The 21051-nt window shown below is 34.9% G+C and overlaps 5 protein-coding genes across 12 annotated transcripts; 3 read left to right on the forward strand and 2 right to left on the reverse strand.

Annotated features, from left to right (window-relative positions):
• Positions 1–36: 36 nt before the first annotated feature.
• On the reverse strand, positions 37–1198 carry LOC108201887 (short chain aldehyde dehydrogenase 1). Its single transcript, XM_017370224.2, has 2 exons — positions 1100–1198; positions 37–1021 (listed from the first exon to the last, which is right to left on the reverse strand). Exons 1-2 carry the CDS (start codon positions 1129–1131, stop codon positions 232–234), a joined length of 822 nt encoding a protein of 273 aa, XP_017225713.1. The 5' UTR covers positions 1132–1198; the 3' UTR covers positions 37–231.
• A 5727-nt stretch (positions 1199–6925) lies between these two features.
• Positions 6926–9754, forward strand: LOC108200799 (receptor-like protein EIX2). The gene is made up of 2 exons (XM_017369051.2): positions 6926–7296; positions 7716–9754. Exons 1-2 carry the CDS (start codon positions 7029–7031, stop codon positions 9563–9565), a joined length of 2118 nt encoding a protein of 705 aa, XP_017224540.1. The 5' UTR covers positions 6926–7028; the 3' UTR covers positions 9566–9754.
• Positions 9755–11137: 1383 nt separating this feature from the next.
• LOC108202176 (receptor-like protein EIX1) lies at positions 11138–14737 on the forward strand. Its single transcript, XM_017370561.2, has 3 exons — positions 11138–12452; positions 12628–14480; positions 14573–14737. The coding sequence occupies exons 1-2, from the start codon at positions 12101–12103 to the stop codon at positions 14475–14477; spliced, it is 2202 nt and encodes a 733-aa protein (XP_017226050.1). The 5' UTR covers positions 11138–12100; the 3' UTR covers positions 14478–14480; positions 14573–14737.
• A 489-nt stretch (positions 14738–15226) lies between these two features.
• Positions 15227–18489, forward strand: LOC108201556 (cation/H(+) antiporter 19). The gene is made up of 3 exons (XM_017369847.2): positions 15227–15697; positions 15806–16804; positions 16883–18489. Exons 1-3 carry the CDS (start codon positions 15497–15499, stop codon positions 18095–18097), a joined length of 2415 nt encoding a protein of 804 aa, XP_017225336.2. The 5' UTR covers positions 15227–15496; the 3' UTR covers positions 18098–18489.
• A 12-nt stretch (positions 18490–18501) lies between these two features.
• LOC108201915 (transcription factor HY5-like) lies at positions 18502–20573 on the reverse strand. 8 transcript variants are annotated; one of them, XM_017370257.2, is made up of 4 exons: positions 20199–20573; positions 19321–19477; positions 18885–19041; positions 18502–18764 (listed from the first exon to the last, which is right to left on the reverse strand). In XM_017370257.2, the coding sequence occupies exons 1-4, from the start codon at positions 20359–20361 to the stop codon at positions 18723–18725; spliced, it is 519 nt and encodes a 172-aa protein (XP_017225746.1). In that variant the 5' UTR covers positions 20362–20573; the 3' UTR covers positions 18502–18722. The 8 variants fall into 8 exon arrangements, with proteins under 8 accessions (XP_017225746.1, XP_063940200.1, XP_063940198.1 ...); XM_064084130.1 differs by having other exon boundaries at positions 19321–19498; positions 20199–20572; XM_064084128.1 differs by having other exon boundaries at positions 19321–19522; positions 20199–20572.
• Positions 20574–21051: the final 478 nt, after the last annotated feature.

The following is a 21051-nucleotide window of genomic DNA, read 5'->3' on the forward strand; positions in this document are numbered from 1 at the left end:
TTAATATAATATAATTGTATTTTAATCTATTAATACTAAAATATTAATAAAATAATATTAAATTTAAACAAGTTTAAATCTAGTACAAATAAAATAAAAAATAAGTGAAACACACATTTTCAACATGATATTTGAGAGGAGATACAGAGATGAATGGAAATGACAGTTGGCTTGGCTTAAATTATTATCCAAATCGAAAACACATAAGATGAACTGTTTAAGCATCTGATGTTAAGATGAAATCTTCTTAAGGGCCTCTCTGAGAGCAATATTTGTAGTGCTATAGCCTCCATCGACGACAAGATTCAAACCACTGACATACTTAGCCTCGTCGCTTCCCAAGTACAATGCAGCCGCGGCCACATCCTCTGCCTCCACCACCGTGCCTTTAAGATTCGAAATACCTTCTATAAACTCCTCCAGCTTCCCCTTATCCGTAATTCCCACCCCTTTCATCAGCATTGGAGTAATAACTCCAAATGGAGATAAACAATTGACTCGAACTCCATACCTCCCCATCTCCACACACAAACTCTTCGTTAGGCCTAAGACCGCGTGCTTTGAAGCCGTGTAGGCATGTGGAACATCTCCCTGAACCACTGATGCCACACTTGAAGTGAACAATATGCTGCCTCGTCTCACAGGGGCCATGACTCTAGCCGCATGTTTGGAACACAAGAATGCGCCAAAAACGTTAGTATCAAACACTGTCTTAAAATCCTGGTACTCTGTTGCTGAAATTCTTGGATCAGGGGAGCCTGTAATACCAGCATTACCAAACATAATGTCAAGCTTACCATGTTTGGCCATTGTGGAATCAACCAAATTTTCGACATCCGGTTCATTAGTAACATCACAGTGAACAAAAGAGAGAGCTTCTTGGTCTTTGCATAGAGCTTGGCCTAATTGGTCTTGGCGACCAGCAATCACCACCTTTGCACCATGCTGCACAAATAGACGTGCGGTAGCTGCACCAATGATTCCGGTACCTCCAGCGATTATTGCTACTTTACCCTCTAACCTGCAAAGTCGAAATGGACAACTAATTTGAAACAAAAGAATTCTCCAAAAATAAGTACAAAATTAAAATGTTGGGTACCTTCTGGCCACGGGAGCTAGCAAAAGTGTCATGATTCTAGCTTGTTGCAGATGGCGATTTAGGGCTGAATAAACCTCAGCTACTCCTTTAAATATAAATAACAATCATAATGTCTTCGCCTTTCTGTACTGTTTATACTCCCTCCCTCACAATCAATTCTATACAGTTTTTTTTTTTGGATGTCCTATCATTTCTATACATTCCCAAAATAGCAACTTTTTATAATATAAAACACCATGGCAAAAAAAAAAAAAAAAACACCATTACACCCCCTACATTCTCACACTATCTCTCTTATAAAAAATATGCGGGTCCCGCCATTTTAACCACTTTCCATCTAACTTTACTCATTTCTTACACTTTTTTTTAGTCTCCGTGTCCGATCCCGATGTATATAATTCATTGGGACGGAAGGAATACTATATTATCTCAAGAGAAAATGCATTTTGGACATCCACATTTTAGGTATTTATCGCACTTGCAATACTATATTTAGAAAACCTCTGATTACAATATTATTTTTCAAGATTCTTTCTTAATTTGTGTACTTCCATCAAGTGTCGCTAACCGAGTTAAAATACAAAAACGATAAGAGTATTGAAAGTGTTGTAAAGTTTAAAGTGCACATACAGAAAATTCACTTTTATCTATGTCTGTTTAGCACCTTTAGTGAAAAATACATAAATTATGAAAAATCTTGAAGAGCACTGAAAGTATAATATTTTGAAATATGTTTTAATTTACAGTTAGAAATAGACTCAATATGAGCGAGAAAATGATAAATTAGGAGGATAACTTTATATTATTAAAATAGATATGAGAGGATATGAAGAATTCTTAAACTGATTTTTGACTCAAAGTCTCTCTAAGTTCTATATATGACCATGTTTTCTATATTTACATTTAAAAGCTCATTGAATAATTTTTTGGGTTAATTATCAACTAGGTCACTTATTACGTTAGAAAATATCAAATGGGTCACTGGGAAATTTTTGGTCTCATTTGAATCACTAAAGTCATAAAAAAATATCAAATAGATACCTCTAATATCTTTTCGAGGAGTAAACTTTATTTTTCATTGAGTTTCACGCATTTTTCTTAGCTGTTAGTATAATCAAATGAAAAGTTATGAATTCTAATATTTATGATATTATATTCAGATTTTAAGAAATTTATTTACTATTTATTTTTAATTTTACAATTATTTTGTTTAATTTATATCAAATAAATAATAAATGAATTTTTTAAAATCTAAATATATTATCGTAAATACTAGAATTCATAACCTTTCATTTGATTATACTAACAGCTAAGAAAAATTTGTGAAACTCATTGAAAAATAAAGTTTACTCCTCGAAAAGATATTAGAGGTATCTATTTGATATTTTTTATGACTTTAGTGATTTAAATGAGTCCAAAAATTTCCCAGTGACCCACTTGATATATTCTAACGTAATAAGTGACCTAGTTGATAATTAACCCATAATTTTTTGGATGTATTTAAAATTCTTTTTAAATATATCCAAGAAATTGATTTTGACTCAAATTGATTTATCTTTTCATAATAATTTTTTCAAATTTTCCCAATTATATAATATCTATAAATTTCGGTCAAATTTTGACCAGTCAAAAATCAAAAGATACATTGAGACAAAGGGAATATAAAATTCAGTAAGATAACCTATGTTCTAAAATAAGAATTCTTATGATCTTTTTACACTGATTTCAGATAAAAAAAAACTTGTTCGTATATATATTTTTTAGATTCTTTTTTCTGAATAAAATATAAATGTTAAATTTTATATAAAAATATATTTTCTTCTTTCCGATCGAATACTCATCTTCAAAGTTTGTACATGCCTTTCAAAGTTCGTCTTGATAATATTTTTTTTTTTTTGGTATCCATTCACAACTCATTTCAAATGTCCAGTCGTGGGGTTGATGAAGCATTAGTCGATACATGCCTTTCATATGATTTTGAATTTTAGGATCAGAACTCGGAGCAAATCCAACACTATGCTAAGAAGTTTCCTAAAAATATTATAAATTAATATGTTTTAGCACATGAGCTCCAACAGTACTCTCTATATCCATTCTCTATTATTATAATAATATTAAATTTAAGGGTTAAATCTCAAAATGCTCACCGAAGGGAAGGGCTGGTATCAAATTAGTCATCAAACTTAACGGGGTATCACTTGAGTCACTAAAGTCAAAGTAAATATCAAAAAGATACCTCGTATATGTGTTCGAAAACTAAAAATTATATCTATGGAGTTCTATAGATCTTTCTTGAATGCTACCACAACGAAATGAGAAGTTATGAGTTCTAGTATTTTAGATAATATAGTGATATTTTTAAAATTTGATCTACTAATTGTTTTCATTTAAATTAGAAAATAACTACAAAATTAAAATTAAATAGTAGATAAATTTTAAAAAATCTCATTGTATTATCCAAAATACTAGAATTCATAACTTTTCATTTGGTTGTAGTAGAATTCAAGAAAAATGTATAGAACTCCGTAAATATAATTTTTAGTTCTCGAGGACATATTTGAGGTATATATTTGATATTTATTTTGACTTTAGTGATTCAAATGATTCTCCGTTAAGTTTGATGACTAATTTGATATCAGCCCTTCACTTCAGTGAGCACTTTGAGATTTAACCCTTAAATTTAAACAACTGCCATCTATTTGCAGGTGGAGGAGAAAAGGAAATGAATATTTTAATAATAAAAATAATTTAGAAGTGGCTAGCATATTCAAAAAATAGAGAAAGGGAGACTTGTGCTAGCGATTTAGCACATCACTAGCATAGTATTGGAGTGCAATTTTATCCTATAATCTCTATTTTTAGATTTAAGACTTGATTTAGCACATTGGAGCAAATCTTCCCTACATCTACATCTGCACACGTAGATGGGACCACCGGTGTTGCTCCCTTTTATACATTTTATTTATTATATGTTGCTTCATTTTTTAATGTAATTTCACGAGATTTGATTCGATTCCATAGTAAATGATAATATTTTTTTATCAATGTACATATGAAAATAATATTTATAAAATGAGGGAGATGGAGTATGATTCCTTCTAAATAATCGGACTTAGAATTGCGACAACTGTAAAGAATTTTTGACATCTATGACTGCATTTTCACATTGTAAAGATGTTTTTCTTCATAAACACAAAAGGAAATAAAGGTGTTTTTCAACCATTTCTTAGAAGGGGAGATGAACTTTGCTGAAATCATAGCTGTGTTTAACTGACTATCGACAATAACTGCTTTAACCTTTTTTTTTTTTTTTTGTGAAGATAATAACTGCTTTAACCTTGATAGGAATATCAATAAATCACTGTATTTCAATATTATTTTAATAATTTCTTGAATCACCAGTACATTCTTAATTTTTCTAATCATTACTTATTTTAGATAATCTCTAATCAGTTTAATGTTTACGAATAAAAATTGAGCTTTTTTTTATAAATAATCAAGTTTGCAAGAATTTTTACAAAAATATTTGTCACTTTTTAAAATAAATTATAAAAATACTATATTTTTGAAAATATTTGCATAAATACGGTGTTTACATATGCAACCATATCCTCAACTCCTACCAACTATGTGCCAAGAAGCCGCTTCTAGTATCTGCTTTTCTTGACCCGTTTATGTAAAGAAGTAGAAGCATTTTTAAAAAGCTGAGAATACTAGTTTATCTCTCTTTATTTTCCAAACACTTTATTAAATTATTTACTTCTTATTTCTACTCCACTTCTTTAATTTAAGCAAGAAATCACTTTTTCTAAGTTAACCCAAACGGCTCCTATATATGCAAATTTGAAAAAATCGGTTGAAGATTACATTTAGTTACATAAAATTAGAGATGATCTGTGAAGTTAAAATTACTTATAATAATTTACACTCTATCTGTTTTTGAAATTTATTTTTACAAAATTTGAATATAATTATTATAAAATAATTTATAATTTATTATCATTATATTAATAAACTTTTATATAAATTTTTTATCCAAATATATAAATCAAAAATTATCTTTTACTAATCAGTCCAACTTTCTGCATAAGAGTATCTTAAGACTAGATACTAAGACAACAAATAATGTATTTGAGAAGGTAGAACTACTTTGCACAGTGAAATCAACCTGCTCTATTCTAGTCCTTTGTATATATTTTTAACTCTCATAAAATATAATTTCATAAATAATTTAAATATTTTTTAAGTGAAAATATATTAGTTAAATTATTATTTAAGAATACATTTTTTAAATTTATAAAATTATATTTTAAAAAGATATTTATAATATTTATTAAATTATATAAAAGAATCTGCATAAAAATAAGTGGGAAAGTTCTCCTCTCAATTGAGTAACTTGTTCACAGTTCACACTGTTCTGCAAGCCCATGAATAGACATTAGCTGATTAGCCCATGATTGAATACGCGGGATAACCTTGTTATGCGACGACTGACCAGCTTTTTGTGTGGGCGTCCTTATTTCTCCGCTGTTCAAATATATATTCGGTCTTGAATTGTATACAGTTTTCGTTTTGAACGTATCATTAATTAAGTTTGTATAATATAAAAACTTAACTACACCCACTATTTTCTTCCACTACACCCATTTTATACCTTAAATATTAGTACGTCACAACACTTTACTCACACTACACTCATTTTACCCATTAACCCATTAACCCATTAAATATTAATCAGTCCCACCACTTCACCCATTTTTCTTACTTTTCATCACTAAATTACACTTTTTCTTAATTTCCGTGCCACTCCTCATATGTATACAATTCATCGGGACAGAGGGAATAGATTGTTTTGGATTCATTTGTTTTTAAAGATACTTCGATACAAGATACTCTCTCTTTCTATATACGTTTCTTGTATGATGTCACTATTATTCATAACACGAGACAAACTACTAATTTACGTCTAATTTATAAGACTAAAAGTGATCTGGTTGGATTCATATTTATAAGTACTTTAATACTTTAATACGGTTCTGTCAAAAATAAATAAATTACTACGGTGAAACTTTTATATTTAGTACTAATACAAAATTAAAGATATTGACAATAATGTGTGTTGACAAACGTGATAAAAGTAAACATGAAATGTATTAAGAGACGGACGATTATCAATTTTTAGAATTCAAATCATAAAAATATTTGAAATTTAATTTTAACAAGAATAAGTGTAATTTTTAGAAAGTACATATTTATGTTATTTTTAAAAATAAATAATTTAATCATAAAAATGAGATAAATTAAACTCATATTATTTCACTAAAATTATACTTCCTCCGTCCCATTTGAATTGTCCACGTCTAGGATGGAGAGCTAGACAGCATTTTAATACTCTTAATCCTTCAACCCCTCAATTTTTTAAGTTACCTTTTAACACATTTTTCAAGACTCATTTAAAATATAGTTCCATGATATATATTTAATTTTTTTTCCTGAATAAAAGTTTGATGTTTAAATTTTTATTCAGAATAAACATAAAATAACTACACTTTACAAGATTCTCAAAATGCGTGCAAACAATGAACACAAACAATTCAGATGACAGAAATTATAGTTTCATAACTTATATTTAAACTTTTATTCACAAACAAAACTTTTTATATTAAATTATATAATTATAAGTCTTAGCGTCTAAATAATTCAAAAACAGTATACAAATGAGTGACGGTGGAAATTTCAGGAGTCCATCGTTTAGTATTATTAAATTAATAAAACAAGTCATCTAAGTGACCAAGTCTTATATTGCGGTACAAATTAATGCAACGACCCACTCAAAGAGACAACTTTTCTTTGTCCTGTCCTGAAACTCTATTAATGTTGTTGTCATCTGCAGCTTGCAACTCGAGAGATAATCAACAAACAAAAGAATATGAACTTGCTAGTTCTTGCTTGTGCACTAGCATTTCTGTCAACTTCGTATCTTGGTTGCCAAGGCACTGATTTGTCTGAGGACTCTCGAAATAAAACATGCATTGCTGGTGAAAAGCAAGTGTTGTTGGACTTGAAGAAAATTCTCATCGACCAAGATAAATGGCTGGAGTCGTGGGTCGGAGATTATTGTTGTTCATGGCAGGGGATTGGTTGCGACAAAGACGGACATGTTACTGAGCTTGATGTTGGAGATTGCTCCTCGAAAGGTGATTCTATCATACCCTTCCTTGTGCGTCGTATATAACTAGTTCGACTTTTGGAAAAACCGTTTATACTGGTTTGGTTCGAAAAAAACAAGAATCCGGACTAAATCAACTCGTTTCTGCTCCTTAAATAGTTATGCTTAGAATTAAGAAGGATCTTTCTAGTTTGTGTCCCAACTACTACTTTTTATTTAGGTAAAAGATTTTTACTGGTGGAGAATTTTGTGCATGCAAGGAGACCATCGGTATTAATTAGATTGAAGCCAATAAAAATCCAAAATTTATTTAAAAAATGGTTGTTAGTGTGTGTCCGTGAGCAAACGCTAGAAAATCCGAATTAAGAAAGCTATCAAATGTCTCATTTTATTCCTTTAAATATTTGGCTCAATCTGATCAGTATGATTTGGCAACCACATTTTCAGGTTCGATTCCAAAAACTATAGGGAATTTGACATTTCTTACCACTCTTACACTCAGTCAGAATAATTTCCAGGGCTTGATTCCCAAGTCCATCGGAGATTTGAAATCACTAGTTACGCTTGAGCTTTCGTTTAATAATTTAAGCGGTCCTCTGCCAGAATCTTTTTGTCGATTGTCGAAGTTGGAAAAATTGGATGTTGGTGATAATCAACTGAGTGGAACCATTCCAAAATGCATTGGACAACTATCAACTCTGAAATGGCTGGATCTTTTTCAAAATTCATGGGAGGGTGTATTATCAGAGCAACAATTGGTTAATCTCACAAGCCTTACTTTCTTGAGTATTTCTTCTAAGTCCAAGTTGGTGTACCATGTTAGCTCTGAATGGATTCCTCCGTTTCAGCTCCAAGGTTTTACCATAGAGAACATGAGGGTTGGCCCCGAATTCCCTCCGTGGCTACTAACACAGGAAGAATTATTACTGCTGAAGATGTCAAATTCAAGCTTAGTAGGCACCATCCCGGCTGATTGGTTTGGGAATCTCCTATCTCATGCTGTGCATGTTGATCTATCTTATAATGACATCAGTATGGCGCGCCCTTCATTTATCTCCGCTCCAAATAATTTATCTACATTACGACTCTCAAATAACCGCTTGTCAGATGAATTTCCTGCATATATATGCAATTTTTCATCTCTGACAGCTTTACTTCTCTCTGACAATAATTTTACTGGAGAGCTCCCACGGTGCTTAGGAAATTTGACACAACTCGAGGAACTTGATGTGATGGACAACCATCTCTCTGGTCATGTTCCAGATGTTTTCGGCTCTCTGGAACGTCTCAGTTATCTAAATTTTTACAACAACAGTTTTGAAGGGAAACTTCCTCTGTCTTTCCAGAATTTGACACAACTGCTGATATTCGATGTGGGAAATAATAATTTCAGAGACGCTCTTCCTACCTGGACCAGCCAGCAAATACCTTATCTTACGTATATAGGACTCCGAGCCAACCACTTCTATGGTACTATTCCTATACAGTTGTGCAACTTCTCATCAATTCAGATCATAAACCTGGCAAGAAATCATATCACCGGAAACATTCCTCAATGTTTTAACAATTTAACTGCCATGACCACAAACGAAACAGGAATACGGTACTATTTTGGTGACACTTTGGTTGGGGGTAAAGTGCTGATAGATGATGTGAAAGGATATGAACTTAAGTACACATCTACCCTTGATTTTTTCTATTCCATCAATCTATCAGACAATAACATCAGCGGAGAGATTCCAGAAGAGTTGATGGATCTTCGTAATCTATTGAATCTGAATTTAGCAGGTAATAATCTAGTTGGAAAGATCCCTGCCCGGATTGGGAAAATTGAACAACTGGAATTTCTTGATCTCTCCAGAAATAAACTTTCTGGCCCTATTCCACAGAGTCTATCAGAATTGAAGTTTTTGGTCCGCTTGAACCTCTCTTTCAATGATTTATCAGGGAGAATACCCACTGGAAACCAACTCCAGACCCTTGACAATCTCTCCTCCATCTACGCTGGCAACAATCAGCTCTGTGGCCGGCCTATTCTGAAGCTCTGCTCTGGTGATGCCAAACCACATGAAGGTCACGACTACGAGAAAGACAACTCTGATAATGATTCAGATTCAGACGAGCACGTGTGGTTTTACGCAGGGATAGGTCCAGGTCTTTTGGTAGGGTTTTTGGGATTTTGCTCTAGTTTGCATTACATGAAATCTTGGAGGCATAGTTACTTTAACTTTGTCGAAATGGTCTTAGACAAAATCGCGGTTTTCATTGCCTTGTCGTGGAAAAAGTTCTATAAGTAACAGGTGAAGTGATATTAATCTTGCTTCCTCTCCCTCACAGAGGTAGAAAGAAACTTGTAAAGAATGTCAGTATTTCTGCTCCTGCTTTCTTAACAGTTTTTAGTTCTCTGAAATTGTAGTTTCTAATACTATTCAATTTCCTGGCTACTAAATTGTAGTTCTTTGCATATATGCGAGGATTGTCTCGAACTTCACCTACAATTTAAATTTTGTATAGAATATCAAAATAGATTCCATTTTAGGCTACTTTTTAGCAGGTTTTTCAACACTCATTTAAAGTATAGTTTCATAATATATTTTTAAATTTTTTTTATCTGAATAAAAATTTGATATATAAACTTTTATTCAAAAACAATTGAAAAAAGATTATGAAACTATACTTTATGGGAGACTCAAAATGCGTGAACGTAAACAACCTAGAGTGACGGAGGAAGTATAAATTAATTACAAAAATATTTTACATAAAAATTGAATTATTTAAAATACAATTAAAACAAATTTACTAAAAAAAGAAAAAAATAGTTACCTTCTTTGGCGACTTTAGGGGTAGGATTGCACTTGTTGGTGTCGAATCTTGAGATGAAAAGATTTTTCTGCCTTGTTCCATTATTAGTCCGGATAAAAATAGAATTAAGTAAAAACAGAATTAAAATAAATATATTTTGAATATACAGAGGATAAACTGGATAAATAGAAGAAAAGGGGAGAATTATTAATATTGAGATAAACTAAAGAAAATGAGACAATAGAGTATAATGAGAGTGAAGTGAGATAGATATTTACAAGGAGAAGTGAGTTGTGTTTGTAGCAGAATAGCAGAGAAGAAGAAGAGTCGTTGAAGGGTGTAGCCGTTGGTCTGTGCATGTAACCCGCGAGTCGGTCCGGGCTGGACTTGTGCGGTTCGCGCGGGGCGGCCTGATCCCATCCCGGTTTGCAAAACATATTCGTCCTTGACCCGATTTTTCAGTCAGTTTCAGTTTAGCATGCTGGAATCGTCCGTTTAACCAGCTCTATTAGTAACATTGAAAGGTATCATAGTTTGTTCTTAATAAAACTTAGGCTAAGGCCTAAATTTAAAATTTGCATGAGATTTAGTCACTCTGGTGAAGATTTAGATCGAAAATTGATTTAAATTTGGACTCTTAAACAACGCCCAGACATACATAAGATTGATTTTGACGGAAAATACAAGCATATTAGATATTCCTTTAATTTTGAAATAATAGTGGTTTTAAATTTTTACACGTAATTTGGAATATATAAAATTGTATGTCTACACTTTATTTTTTAAATTAAAATCTAGATACTAAAATATTATTAAAAATAAAAAATTTGGGAAAAAAAATGTGTATGAGTATGTTTGTTCAAGTTGCCTGACAAAAAAAAATTACATAAAAAGAGTCATGTTGGCAATGAAGGTTGGTGCAGTGAGCCAGTGATTGAGCTCCTTACCCTATTTTCTCTCTTGAGCGCCCCCCCTACATGAAAAAACTAATTCTTATTTTGAAATGGTGGGAGTTCTATCTAAGCTAATCGGTTGGCAAGCCTCCTGTCTCATGCTTGCCGTTGCCAACCAATCACGATTTTATTAAAACCCAACTTAAAGTTGTGTTTGAGCTGAAAGCTGAATTTAAAGTAGTGTTTTAGAATAATGGGATCGTTTGGGTGAACTTAAAATAAATGCTTCTTGCTTAAAATAAAAAAGTGGAGTAGAAGTTAGAAGCAAGTTAAGACTTATAAGTGATTAAATTGTTTGGGAAATAAGCAGAAGCTCTGAAACAAAAGAGCATTCCTAGCTTTTTATAAGTGCTTCTTGACTTTTTACACAAACGCTACAAATAAGTGCTTCTAACTTATAAAACAGAAACCCGACTTTTAAGCCGGAAACAAACCCCCTCAATATTTGGAGCCATTTTTCTAGATGATATTTGGTACATTATTTTTCAAACTTGTGAGATAAAGGGCGACACCCACCATTTCTATGATAGCATTCCTCAACAGCTCTGCGAATACTCATCAATTCAAGTTCTATACTTGGCAGTAAATGATATTAGTAATTACTGGAAACCTTCCTCCTTGTTTTAACAATTTAAATTCCATGACTACAAGCAATACTTCAGTTCATGTTGAAATATGTATCGTTAAATCTAAAAGAGAATGAAATATATCAGTAACAAATGTTGAATGAAAGTTATTACAGAGAGGTCACCAAACAAATTTTTGGAGAACACTTGTATATTTTTAAATTTTCCGGGGTGAAACGTGTCCTCCGTGTCTGTTACTAGATCCGTCCTTACACCGTAGTACACAAAGCAAATTTGAACCTTACTGCACAAAGAAATTCTGAACTGTATTTACAAATTATGTTTTTTCTTCGTTTTCCGAATATCAACTCTGATTTATGTACTTGACCATTTGAATACTGTGTGGTTCAAAGTGCCTTGTCATGTCTTTCAGGATCTCTTTCTTCCACAAAATTGTCTAGTACTGCACAATGGTAGAATAATTGACACGAAAATTGACCTTTATCAGTTCATGTCCCAGATGATTTCAGCTCATATATATATAATGTTCATGCTCATATGTAGCTCGCATATTAGGATATCTTATTGTAATCACAATATAATCTTAGCCATAGCAATGCAAAAACATATGAATCTACTCGCCTTTGCTTATGCATTAGCTTCTCTACTAATTCCATATTTTGTTTGCGGATGCAATGAGAGTGAAAAACAAGTACTGCTGCACTTCAAACAAAGTATCGTCGACAAAAGAAATAACTTGGAGTCATGGTCTGGCAATGAACATTGTTGTTCATGGCGGGGAATTCAGTGCAACATAGACGGCCACATCACCAAACTTGATTTATCTGATTTATACTTGAAAGGTGATCAGATGTTAACGGTTTCTTGTTCTTGATTTACTATATTAGAATGATGTCGTCATATTTTATATTACTAGTATATAATTGTCATGTAATTTCTAGTACACAACAGGAGCTGCATGCACTTTCGTATACTGATATTTTTTTGTTTATCTAATCACTGATAACTATTTTTCAGGTTCGATTCCTGAAGATATAGGAGACTTGACATTTCTTACTAATCTTACACTTTGGGGGAATTATCTTAAAGGTCCGATTCCTAAATCTATTGCAAATTTGACATCGCTTACTGCAATTGATCTTTCGTTCAATATTTTAAACGGTTCTCTACCAGAATTCTTTTGTCAACTGTCAAAGTTACAGATGTTGGATGTTAGTTATAATCATCTGAGCGGAACCATTTCTAAATGCATTGGAGGACTATCAAAGTTAACATATTTGGGTCTTTCTTCTAATTCATGGGAGGGTTTATTATGCGAGGAACACTTTGCTAACCTCCCTAGTCTTAGCACCTTCTATATTTCTTCCAAATCCAACTTGGTGTTCACTGTTAGTTCAGAATGGATTCCTCGGTTTCAGCTCCAACATTTGTACATGGAGTCCATGAATGTGGGGCCTGAATTTCCTCGGTGGCTACTAACACAGACACATATGATAGAAATTGAGATGCCAAATATGAGCATATCAGATAACATCCCAGCTGATTGGTTTTCGAGTCTCCTATCCCGTGCTATGGTTGTCGATCTATCTGATAATGACATAAACGTGCCACAACCGTCATTAATTTCAGCTCCAAATAATATGACTTTATTAGCACTTTCAAATAATCATTTATCAGACGACTTTTTTGCATATATATGCAATTTTACGTCCCTGTCTACTTTAGTTCTCTCTAACAATAAGTTCTCTGGAGAGCTCCCTCGGTGCTTGGGAAATTTGAAACAACTGGAACAACTTGATGTGATGAATAATAGTCTTTCCGGTCATATTCCAGATTTTTTTGGGTCTCTGGGACGTCTCAATTATTTAAACTTGCACAACAACAAATTTCATGGGAAGCTTCCTCTGTCCATCCAAAATTTGACAGAACTCCGTGTATTTGATGTGGGAAATAATAATCTGAGAGATATTCTTCCTCCTTGGACCGGAGAGCAATTACCACATCTAAGGTTATTAGTACTCCGAGACAACCACTTCTATGGTAGTATTCCTAATCAGTTTTGCAGCTATTCATCAATTCAAGTTTTGAACTTGGCAGGAAACCATATCACTGGTAACCTTCCTCCTTGTTTTAACAATTTAACTGCGATGACAACAAGCAATGTAGAACTGGGACCCTTCGCCCTTGATTTAGGTAATGGTGAAATGATAATAGATGATTCAAAAGGATATGAGCTTAAATACACATCTGGCCTCAATTTTTTATATTCCATTGATCTATCAAACAATAACATCAGTGGAGAGATTCCAGAAGAATTGATGGATCTCCGTAATCTATTGAATTTAAATTTAGCGGGTAATATGCTAGCTGGAAGGATCCCTGACAGGATTGGGCAAATGGAACAGCTGGAATTTCTTGATCTCTCTAGAAATAAACTTTCTGGCCCTATTCCACAAAGTATATCGGAATTAAAGTTTTTGATCCGCTTGAACCTCTCCTTCAATGATCTATCAGGCAGAATTCCAACTGGAAACCAACTCCAGGTCCTCAATAATCTCTCCTCTATCTATGCTGGCAACAATCAGCTCTGCGGGCCACCTATTCAAAAGCTCTGCGCAGCTGACACCGAATCACATGAAGTTCATGACGAAGAAAAAGCTGGTTCTGATTCTGATTCTGATTCAGAAGATGAGCACTTGTGGTTTTATGCTGGGATAGGACCTGGTCTTTTAGTTGGGTTTTTGGGATTTTGTTCTTCTTTGCATTTTATAGAATCTTGGAGGCATTCATACTTTCACTTTGTGGACAAAATCTTTGACAAGATAGCGATTATCGTTGCTTTGTGGTGGAGAAAGTGTCATAACTAAAAGGTGAGCTACTACGAAGAAACTCCTACTGAGATGACCTTGTTTTCTTGGCAGGTTTTGCATCAGCTCCTTACTACATTTCTTGAATTTTTCAGATAAATTCAGTGATTCGGGATCTTCATCAAGCGCTGGCACTGGAGGAAGAGGAGTTTGTCAATTTCTGTATCATATATAGAAATGGAATAATGTTACATGTTAAACTATTTATAGCAGATGTTAATATAGATACCTACTTCTTCAATGTTTTAATCTTCACTTTCTACCTGTTATTGTTTGCCATCTGAGTACTGCATAATATTATTACTTCAACTTTTTATCAATTCTGCATGAACTAAAAATCATATGTCGTTCCATCTACAACGTCGTCTGGTCTCGGATGTATAACATCCCCTGCAGAACAAGTTACTAATTATATCATTACTCGTTTCTTGGTCGGACTCAGACAGGTCTAGACTAGCCATACCCTGAATTGGACTCTGCTAGCAAGATTTCTAAAAATAGTGTAAATTTGAGAAGAATTTCAAGTGATACATATAGTCATTATGCTTGACTGTGTTCATAGGCTTACCAGCTGGTTGACCATTAGTATGAGAAATTCATGGAGCTAAAGAGAGAGAATTGGAACATGACTATATATAACCAGGCCAATTTTGCATGGACTGTATTCTTGCAACACGAATACACAGGAGTGACATCCAATACACTCTGTCGTGTTCGATTTATAATACAAACATATTTGTGTTCTGACAACTAACCCTTTCTATAATTAGCAAAGTTTAGAGAGTCTTGATGTCTGATTATTCTTTTGCTCTGTCAAAATGTGCATAAACAAGAGTGCAATACATAAACACGAAGCGAAGAAACCATTTTTCTGTTTTTGACTGTCAGATTCTACATAAACAAGAATGCAAAACAAACACACAAGAATGAGATCACCTATCTGTTTCTGATCATCTTTTCGGTTGAGCGTATACTTTTAGACGAGGAACATAGGGGACGAGGACTTATTTTTTGGGACAATGGGGGGCGGTGGAGATACCTCAGGGAAATGTTACAAGCCTATGGCTGCCACATCTAACGGAGCGTTCCAAGATGAGAATCCACTTGATTACGCTCTTCCCCTTGCAATTCTGCAGATATGTCTGGTAGTCATATTTACGAGGGTGCTTGCTGTGATGTTAAGGCCTCTCAGACAACCTAGAGTCGTCGCAGAGATTATTGTGAGTTATTCAATTTGTTTACCTTACACTAATATCATTAGTAAGTACTAATTGCGATGTATCTGTTTCTCTCAATTTAATTTCTAACAAAATTGAAACTGATTGCAGGGAGGTATACTACTTGGTCCATCTGCAGCAGGGAGAAGCGAAAAATTTCTAGACAGAGTTTTCCCGAAAAAGAGCTTAACAGTTCTAGACACTCTAGCCAACTTAGGCCTCCTATTCTTCCTGTTTCTTGTTGGCCTTGAGCTTGACATGCGTCAAGTTCGTCGAACAGGCAGCAAGGCCTTGGCCATTGCCATGGCAGGGATAGGCCTCCCTTTTGTCATCGGCATTGGTACCTCATTCATTCTACGTTCCAACATATCTGAAGGAGCCAAACATGCTCCTTTTCTTGTCTTCATAGGGGTGTCTTTGTCAATCACAGCCTTTCCTGTTCTTGCTCGAATTTTAGCTGAGCTAAAATTGTTGACAACTGATGTCGGACGGATTGCAATGTCAGCTGCAGCAGTTAATGATGTTGCTGCCTGGATTCTGCTGGCATTGGCTATAGCATTGTCTGGAGATGGATCTCCTATAATAGCTCTTTGGGTTTTGCTCTGTGGCGTTGCATTCGTGGTGGGCGCGTTTGTGATCTTAACGCCTTTCTTTAGTTTCATTTGTCGTCGAAGTTTGGAGGGGGAGCCAGTGAAGGAGTTGTATATATGCATGACATTGGTGGTAGTTTTGGCCTGTAGCTTTGCGACAGATACCATAGGAATTCATGCATTATTTGGGGCTTTCGTGGTTGGAATTGTGGTCCCGAAAGATGGTCCTTTTGCAGGGGTTCTGATAGAGAAGATTGAGGACATTGTAGCCAGCCTTCTGCTTCCACTGTATTTCGTGTCAAGTGGCTTGAAAACAAATGTGGCGACGATAAGTGGAGGAACGTCATGGGCGATGCTAGTCCTTGTTATCTTTACTGCTTGTTTCGGCAAGATTGTTGGGACAGTAGCAGTGTCACTTGCCTTCAAGGTGCCCTTTCGCGAGGCCCTTGCAGTCGGATTCCTCATGAACACAAAGGGATTGGTTGAGTTGATTGTTCTCAACATTGGAAAGGATCGAAAGGTACATACACTTATTAATTAGCCCTCTTGAAATGATGCTGCCATTCTTTTGTATTAAGCATTTGTGTTATGATTGCAGGTGCTGAATGATGAAACATTTGCAGTTTTAGTCCTTATGGCCCTGTTTACTACCTTCATAACGACTCCGATTGTGATGGCTGTGTATCATCCAGCTAGAAAGATAGCACCATACAAGGACAGGACCATTCAAAGGAAGAATCTTGACACAGAACTCCGCGTGTTAACCTGCTTCCACAGTAGCCGGAACATTCCCACTATCATAAATCTGATTGAGTCTTCTCGCGGGACTAGGCGTAAGGGGCGTCTTTGTGTATATGCTATGCACCTAATGGAATTATCAGAACGGTCCTCAGCCATCTCAATGGTCCATAAGGCAAGAAATAATGGTCTTCCCACCTGGAACAAGAAGGCTGATGAAAAAGATACAATGGTCATTGCCTTTGAGACCTACCGCCAACTCAGCAGTGTCGTTGTCCGCCCTATGACAGCCATTTCAGAACTTTACAACATTGATGAGGACATCTGCGCAAGTGCTTCACAGAAGCGGGCTGCAATGATTATACTCCCATTCCATAAACACCAACGTGTCGATGGTGTGATGGAGTCGCTAGGCCACTCGTTACATCAAGTAAATCAAAGAGTCCTTCGTCGTGCTCCTTGTTCAGTTGGCATTTTAGTTGACAGAGGATTAGGAGGCACAACTCAAGTCACAGCTAGTGATATCTCCTTCACAATTGGGGTACCATTTTTCGGGGGTAAAGATGATAATGAGGCACTTGCTTATGGTGCAAGGATGGCTGAGCATCCGGGGATTTCACTCACAATTGTAAGGTTTGTGACTTCACCAGAAACAACAATGAGGAAAGTCTGTGGATTAGACGATGGCGGGTCTAAGCATCCAACTCCAAAATCTGACAGCAACACTATTGAGAGCACTGATGATCTCCTCTCTGAGGTCAAAACCAGGAACGCGGCTACTGTGTATGAAGAGAAGATGGTAGCAAGTAAAGAAGATATAATCACCGCTTTAAAAGATATGAACACGTACAATTTGTTGCTAGTCGGAAGACTCCCACTAGATCTACCTAATAAGTTAGTCAAATCCAGTGACTGTCCAGAACTTGGACCAATTGGGAGCTTCATGGCTTCTCCTGGATTTTCCTCCACCACCACCTCAGTGCTGGTAGTTCAGCAATATGATCAATTTACAACGCCTCAACTTGTGGCTGAGGACGATGGTCAATTGCCTGAGATGCCAGATACACCAGTCTAATATCCTACTCGGAGGATGTTAAATAATTGAACATCTCATTCAACTATGTTAGAACCCTCGCGCTTCCTGCTTTCTCACTCACACTTCTAGTATAAATTGGCTACTGCTCGTGATACAAAATTTGTCAGGGAACCTAGTCGATGGAGGTATACAGGACTAACTGGATTCAGAGGCTCCGCGACCTAGGTGTAAAAAATAGAAATAACAAGACATCCAACCACTTCAGCCACATTTTCACAATTCATTACTCATAACCCTGACAAACTTGTACAATGAACAATGTATGTATGAAATAAAGCACTCTTGTATGAAATCACACGGTTACATCTATGAAGAGATTATCAATAAACATCTGTCTGCAACTGATATATGGCCATTTTACATACCTTCAATTACACAAGTAATCAAGATCAAATGATGAATATGTTATATATAGTAGGCTCAAGTTATACAAGAACTCAATTACAAGTAGTCTTAGATCAAGAAAATAACCAATAAAGGCTGCTTAGCTACCATCTAAGGATCTTAATGACATTGTGCAGCTAATAATATAACACCTCGAAAGGCCAAATCATATGCATCATGTGTATCTATATACTAATAATTTGTTAACTACTAGGCTCGCTTAACTACTTTCATCAGTTTTAGGCCGAGTGTTCAGGAGCACCTGTAAGAGATTAAACATAAAAAAGGCTCTTGTTAATTATGCATTTCATTAATCGTATTACTGCAGACTTGCAAGTCTCTTTTCTGATGTGAATTAAGATAGGGATGTAAAATTGAGTACCTTTCTGAGCATTGTATTTTCGTTTATGAGAGTTGAGATCTTCTCTTCAAGCTTAGAGTTTCTGTCCTGCAACTCAGTAGCTCTAGACTCAAGATCACTAACATACACCTTCTTCCTTTCTCGGGCTTGTTGAGCTGACACTCTGTTCCTCAGCAACCTTTCGTCATGCACAATTGATTGAGATAAGTATTCAGTTAATTACTCTTACACAGTACTCCTAATTATATTTCAGAAATTCAAGAACTTAACATGTGTTTCTTGTTTATGTGTCAATATGTTCGCTTACTCTCAAAAACGACGAATTAAGTGAAGTTTGACACTTTGTTCACTTAAGAACTCTCTTATCAAAGGTACTATATTAGGAGTAGTGGTTAAAACACAGAGACATAATACTTATGTGCTACTAATAAGTACTATAAGTGAATGAGGTATGCACCTCTTAAGTCTTCTGTGCTCTCTATCGACGGGGTTACGACCCCTTCTGCGTTTTCCAGTAGTCTGCTGATCATCTTTATTATTATTACCACTGCCAGCAACATTGCTCTTGTTTTCGGTATTGAAGTCCTTCTGTTCCATTTTTGCAGCTGCCACTTCTGGAGCTTCAATGTCAGGAACTGTAAACATATCTTCATCGCTTTCTTCTAATTTATACATATTTATAATCAAGCAAAATCTTGTATTGATTAGATTTAGGCACAGAAAGGTAACTATTTTACATGAATATATTACCTCAGTTAATCAACTTAAAACATAAATATATATAACAAATTTCACAATACTACCTGTTAATTGATCCACTTAACAAAATATATTTCCCTTATCATTCTAGCCTAAATTTGTTTATATAGTGCCTATTAAATGTTATCCCACAATCAAATCCTGAAGATCTCAATAGCAAAAAATATGTCACTTTTAGAGTAACAAGTCCTCTCTTCTTTCATACACAGTTCAATTATGACAGAGACATGTAATTTCTATTAGAATATAATGTGATCCTGATAAGCCCTCCTCCTAACACCTCGAGAATTTAGTAGAATTGCTCACTTAATTAACAAGCTATTCGACCCAAAATTGGGTTTTCGAGGGCGGATAACACTCCTCCTAACACCTCGAGATTTTAGTAAAAATCGGTCAGTTAACAAATTTCACAATGCATTTACTATTTTTCAGCAAGGTCCTAGTCTTCTAGAAAGCCAAAAATGAGGTGCTAAAAATTTTCAGACACAAGTATTCCAAAGTACGTGCATGAACATGAGCCACAAGAACCAAATGCATGTCCCATACGTAAAAAAAACTGCACATTACCAAGTTTACCCTTGCTATGCAGAGGCAGAGGGAAATGAGCTGCGCCAGCATTACTATTCTTCCAAGAAGACGAAGCCGAGTTAGAAGAGCCGCCAGTGCCACCACCATGCAGATCATAGTTGGCCTTCGATGCACCCGATGTCGACGACGAGGCCGCGGCTGAGGGGTCCATCACAGCTAGCTGCTGAGAGGTCTAGTGTTTGTGGGGGTTGGAGAGAATGAGGAGTGGATTTATATGGGAGATATTATGAGGAGAAAGAGGTGATGAAGAGATATATGAGAAGGGGGGCTGGTGGGTTTTGTACTGCAGAGTAATGTGGGTGGAGGGCTGCACTTTTGTGTAGGGCTTGTTTGGGCATTCATATATTGGTCTTGGATTGGACACGTTCATCTTCGTTTAGCCGTTACTCTTTTTTTTCTGTTTTGATTTCGGAGGATATTTTGTGGTATGATATATCTGGTTCAATAAATGGGACTATGGGAGGGTGGATGATGTTTATTTATTTTATGATTTATGTTACCTACCTGATTATATTTGAAATTTTATTTTCGAATACTCTTATAAACAAACGATTGATTCTAAATCTGTGATTTTTGGTTACACGTAAATTCTTTTGTTATTTGTGGCACTAACAAACATTATTTATTATGATGTGGAAAAAAATTAAAAATATTTTTGAGGTAACTATAATTTTTCATATTCTTTTTTGTGAATAAAAATATTAATGTTATATTTGTATTAAAAAAATAAATTTTTAAAAATAATATTCGTTAGTGTACGGGCAAGCCGGCCAAAAAAATCATACCATTTTTATATCCAACAAAAGTAGTTGTGATTTCTGAATTCTACGATCATACTACA

This window comes from Daucus carota, chromosome 9, assembly GCF_001625215.2.
Source record: "Daucus carota subsp. sativus chromosome 9, DH1 v3.0, whole genome shotgun sequence".
NCBI classification, from domain to species: Eukaryota; Viridiplantae; Streptophyta; class Magnoliopsida; order Apiales; family Apiaceae; genus Daucus; species Daucus carota.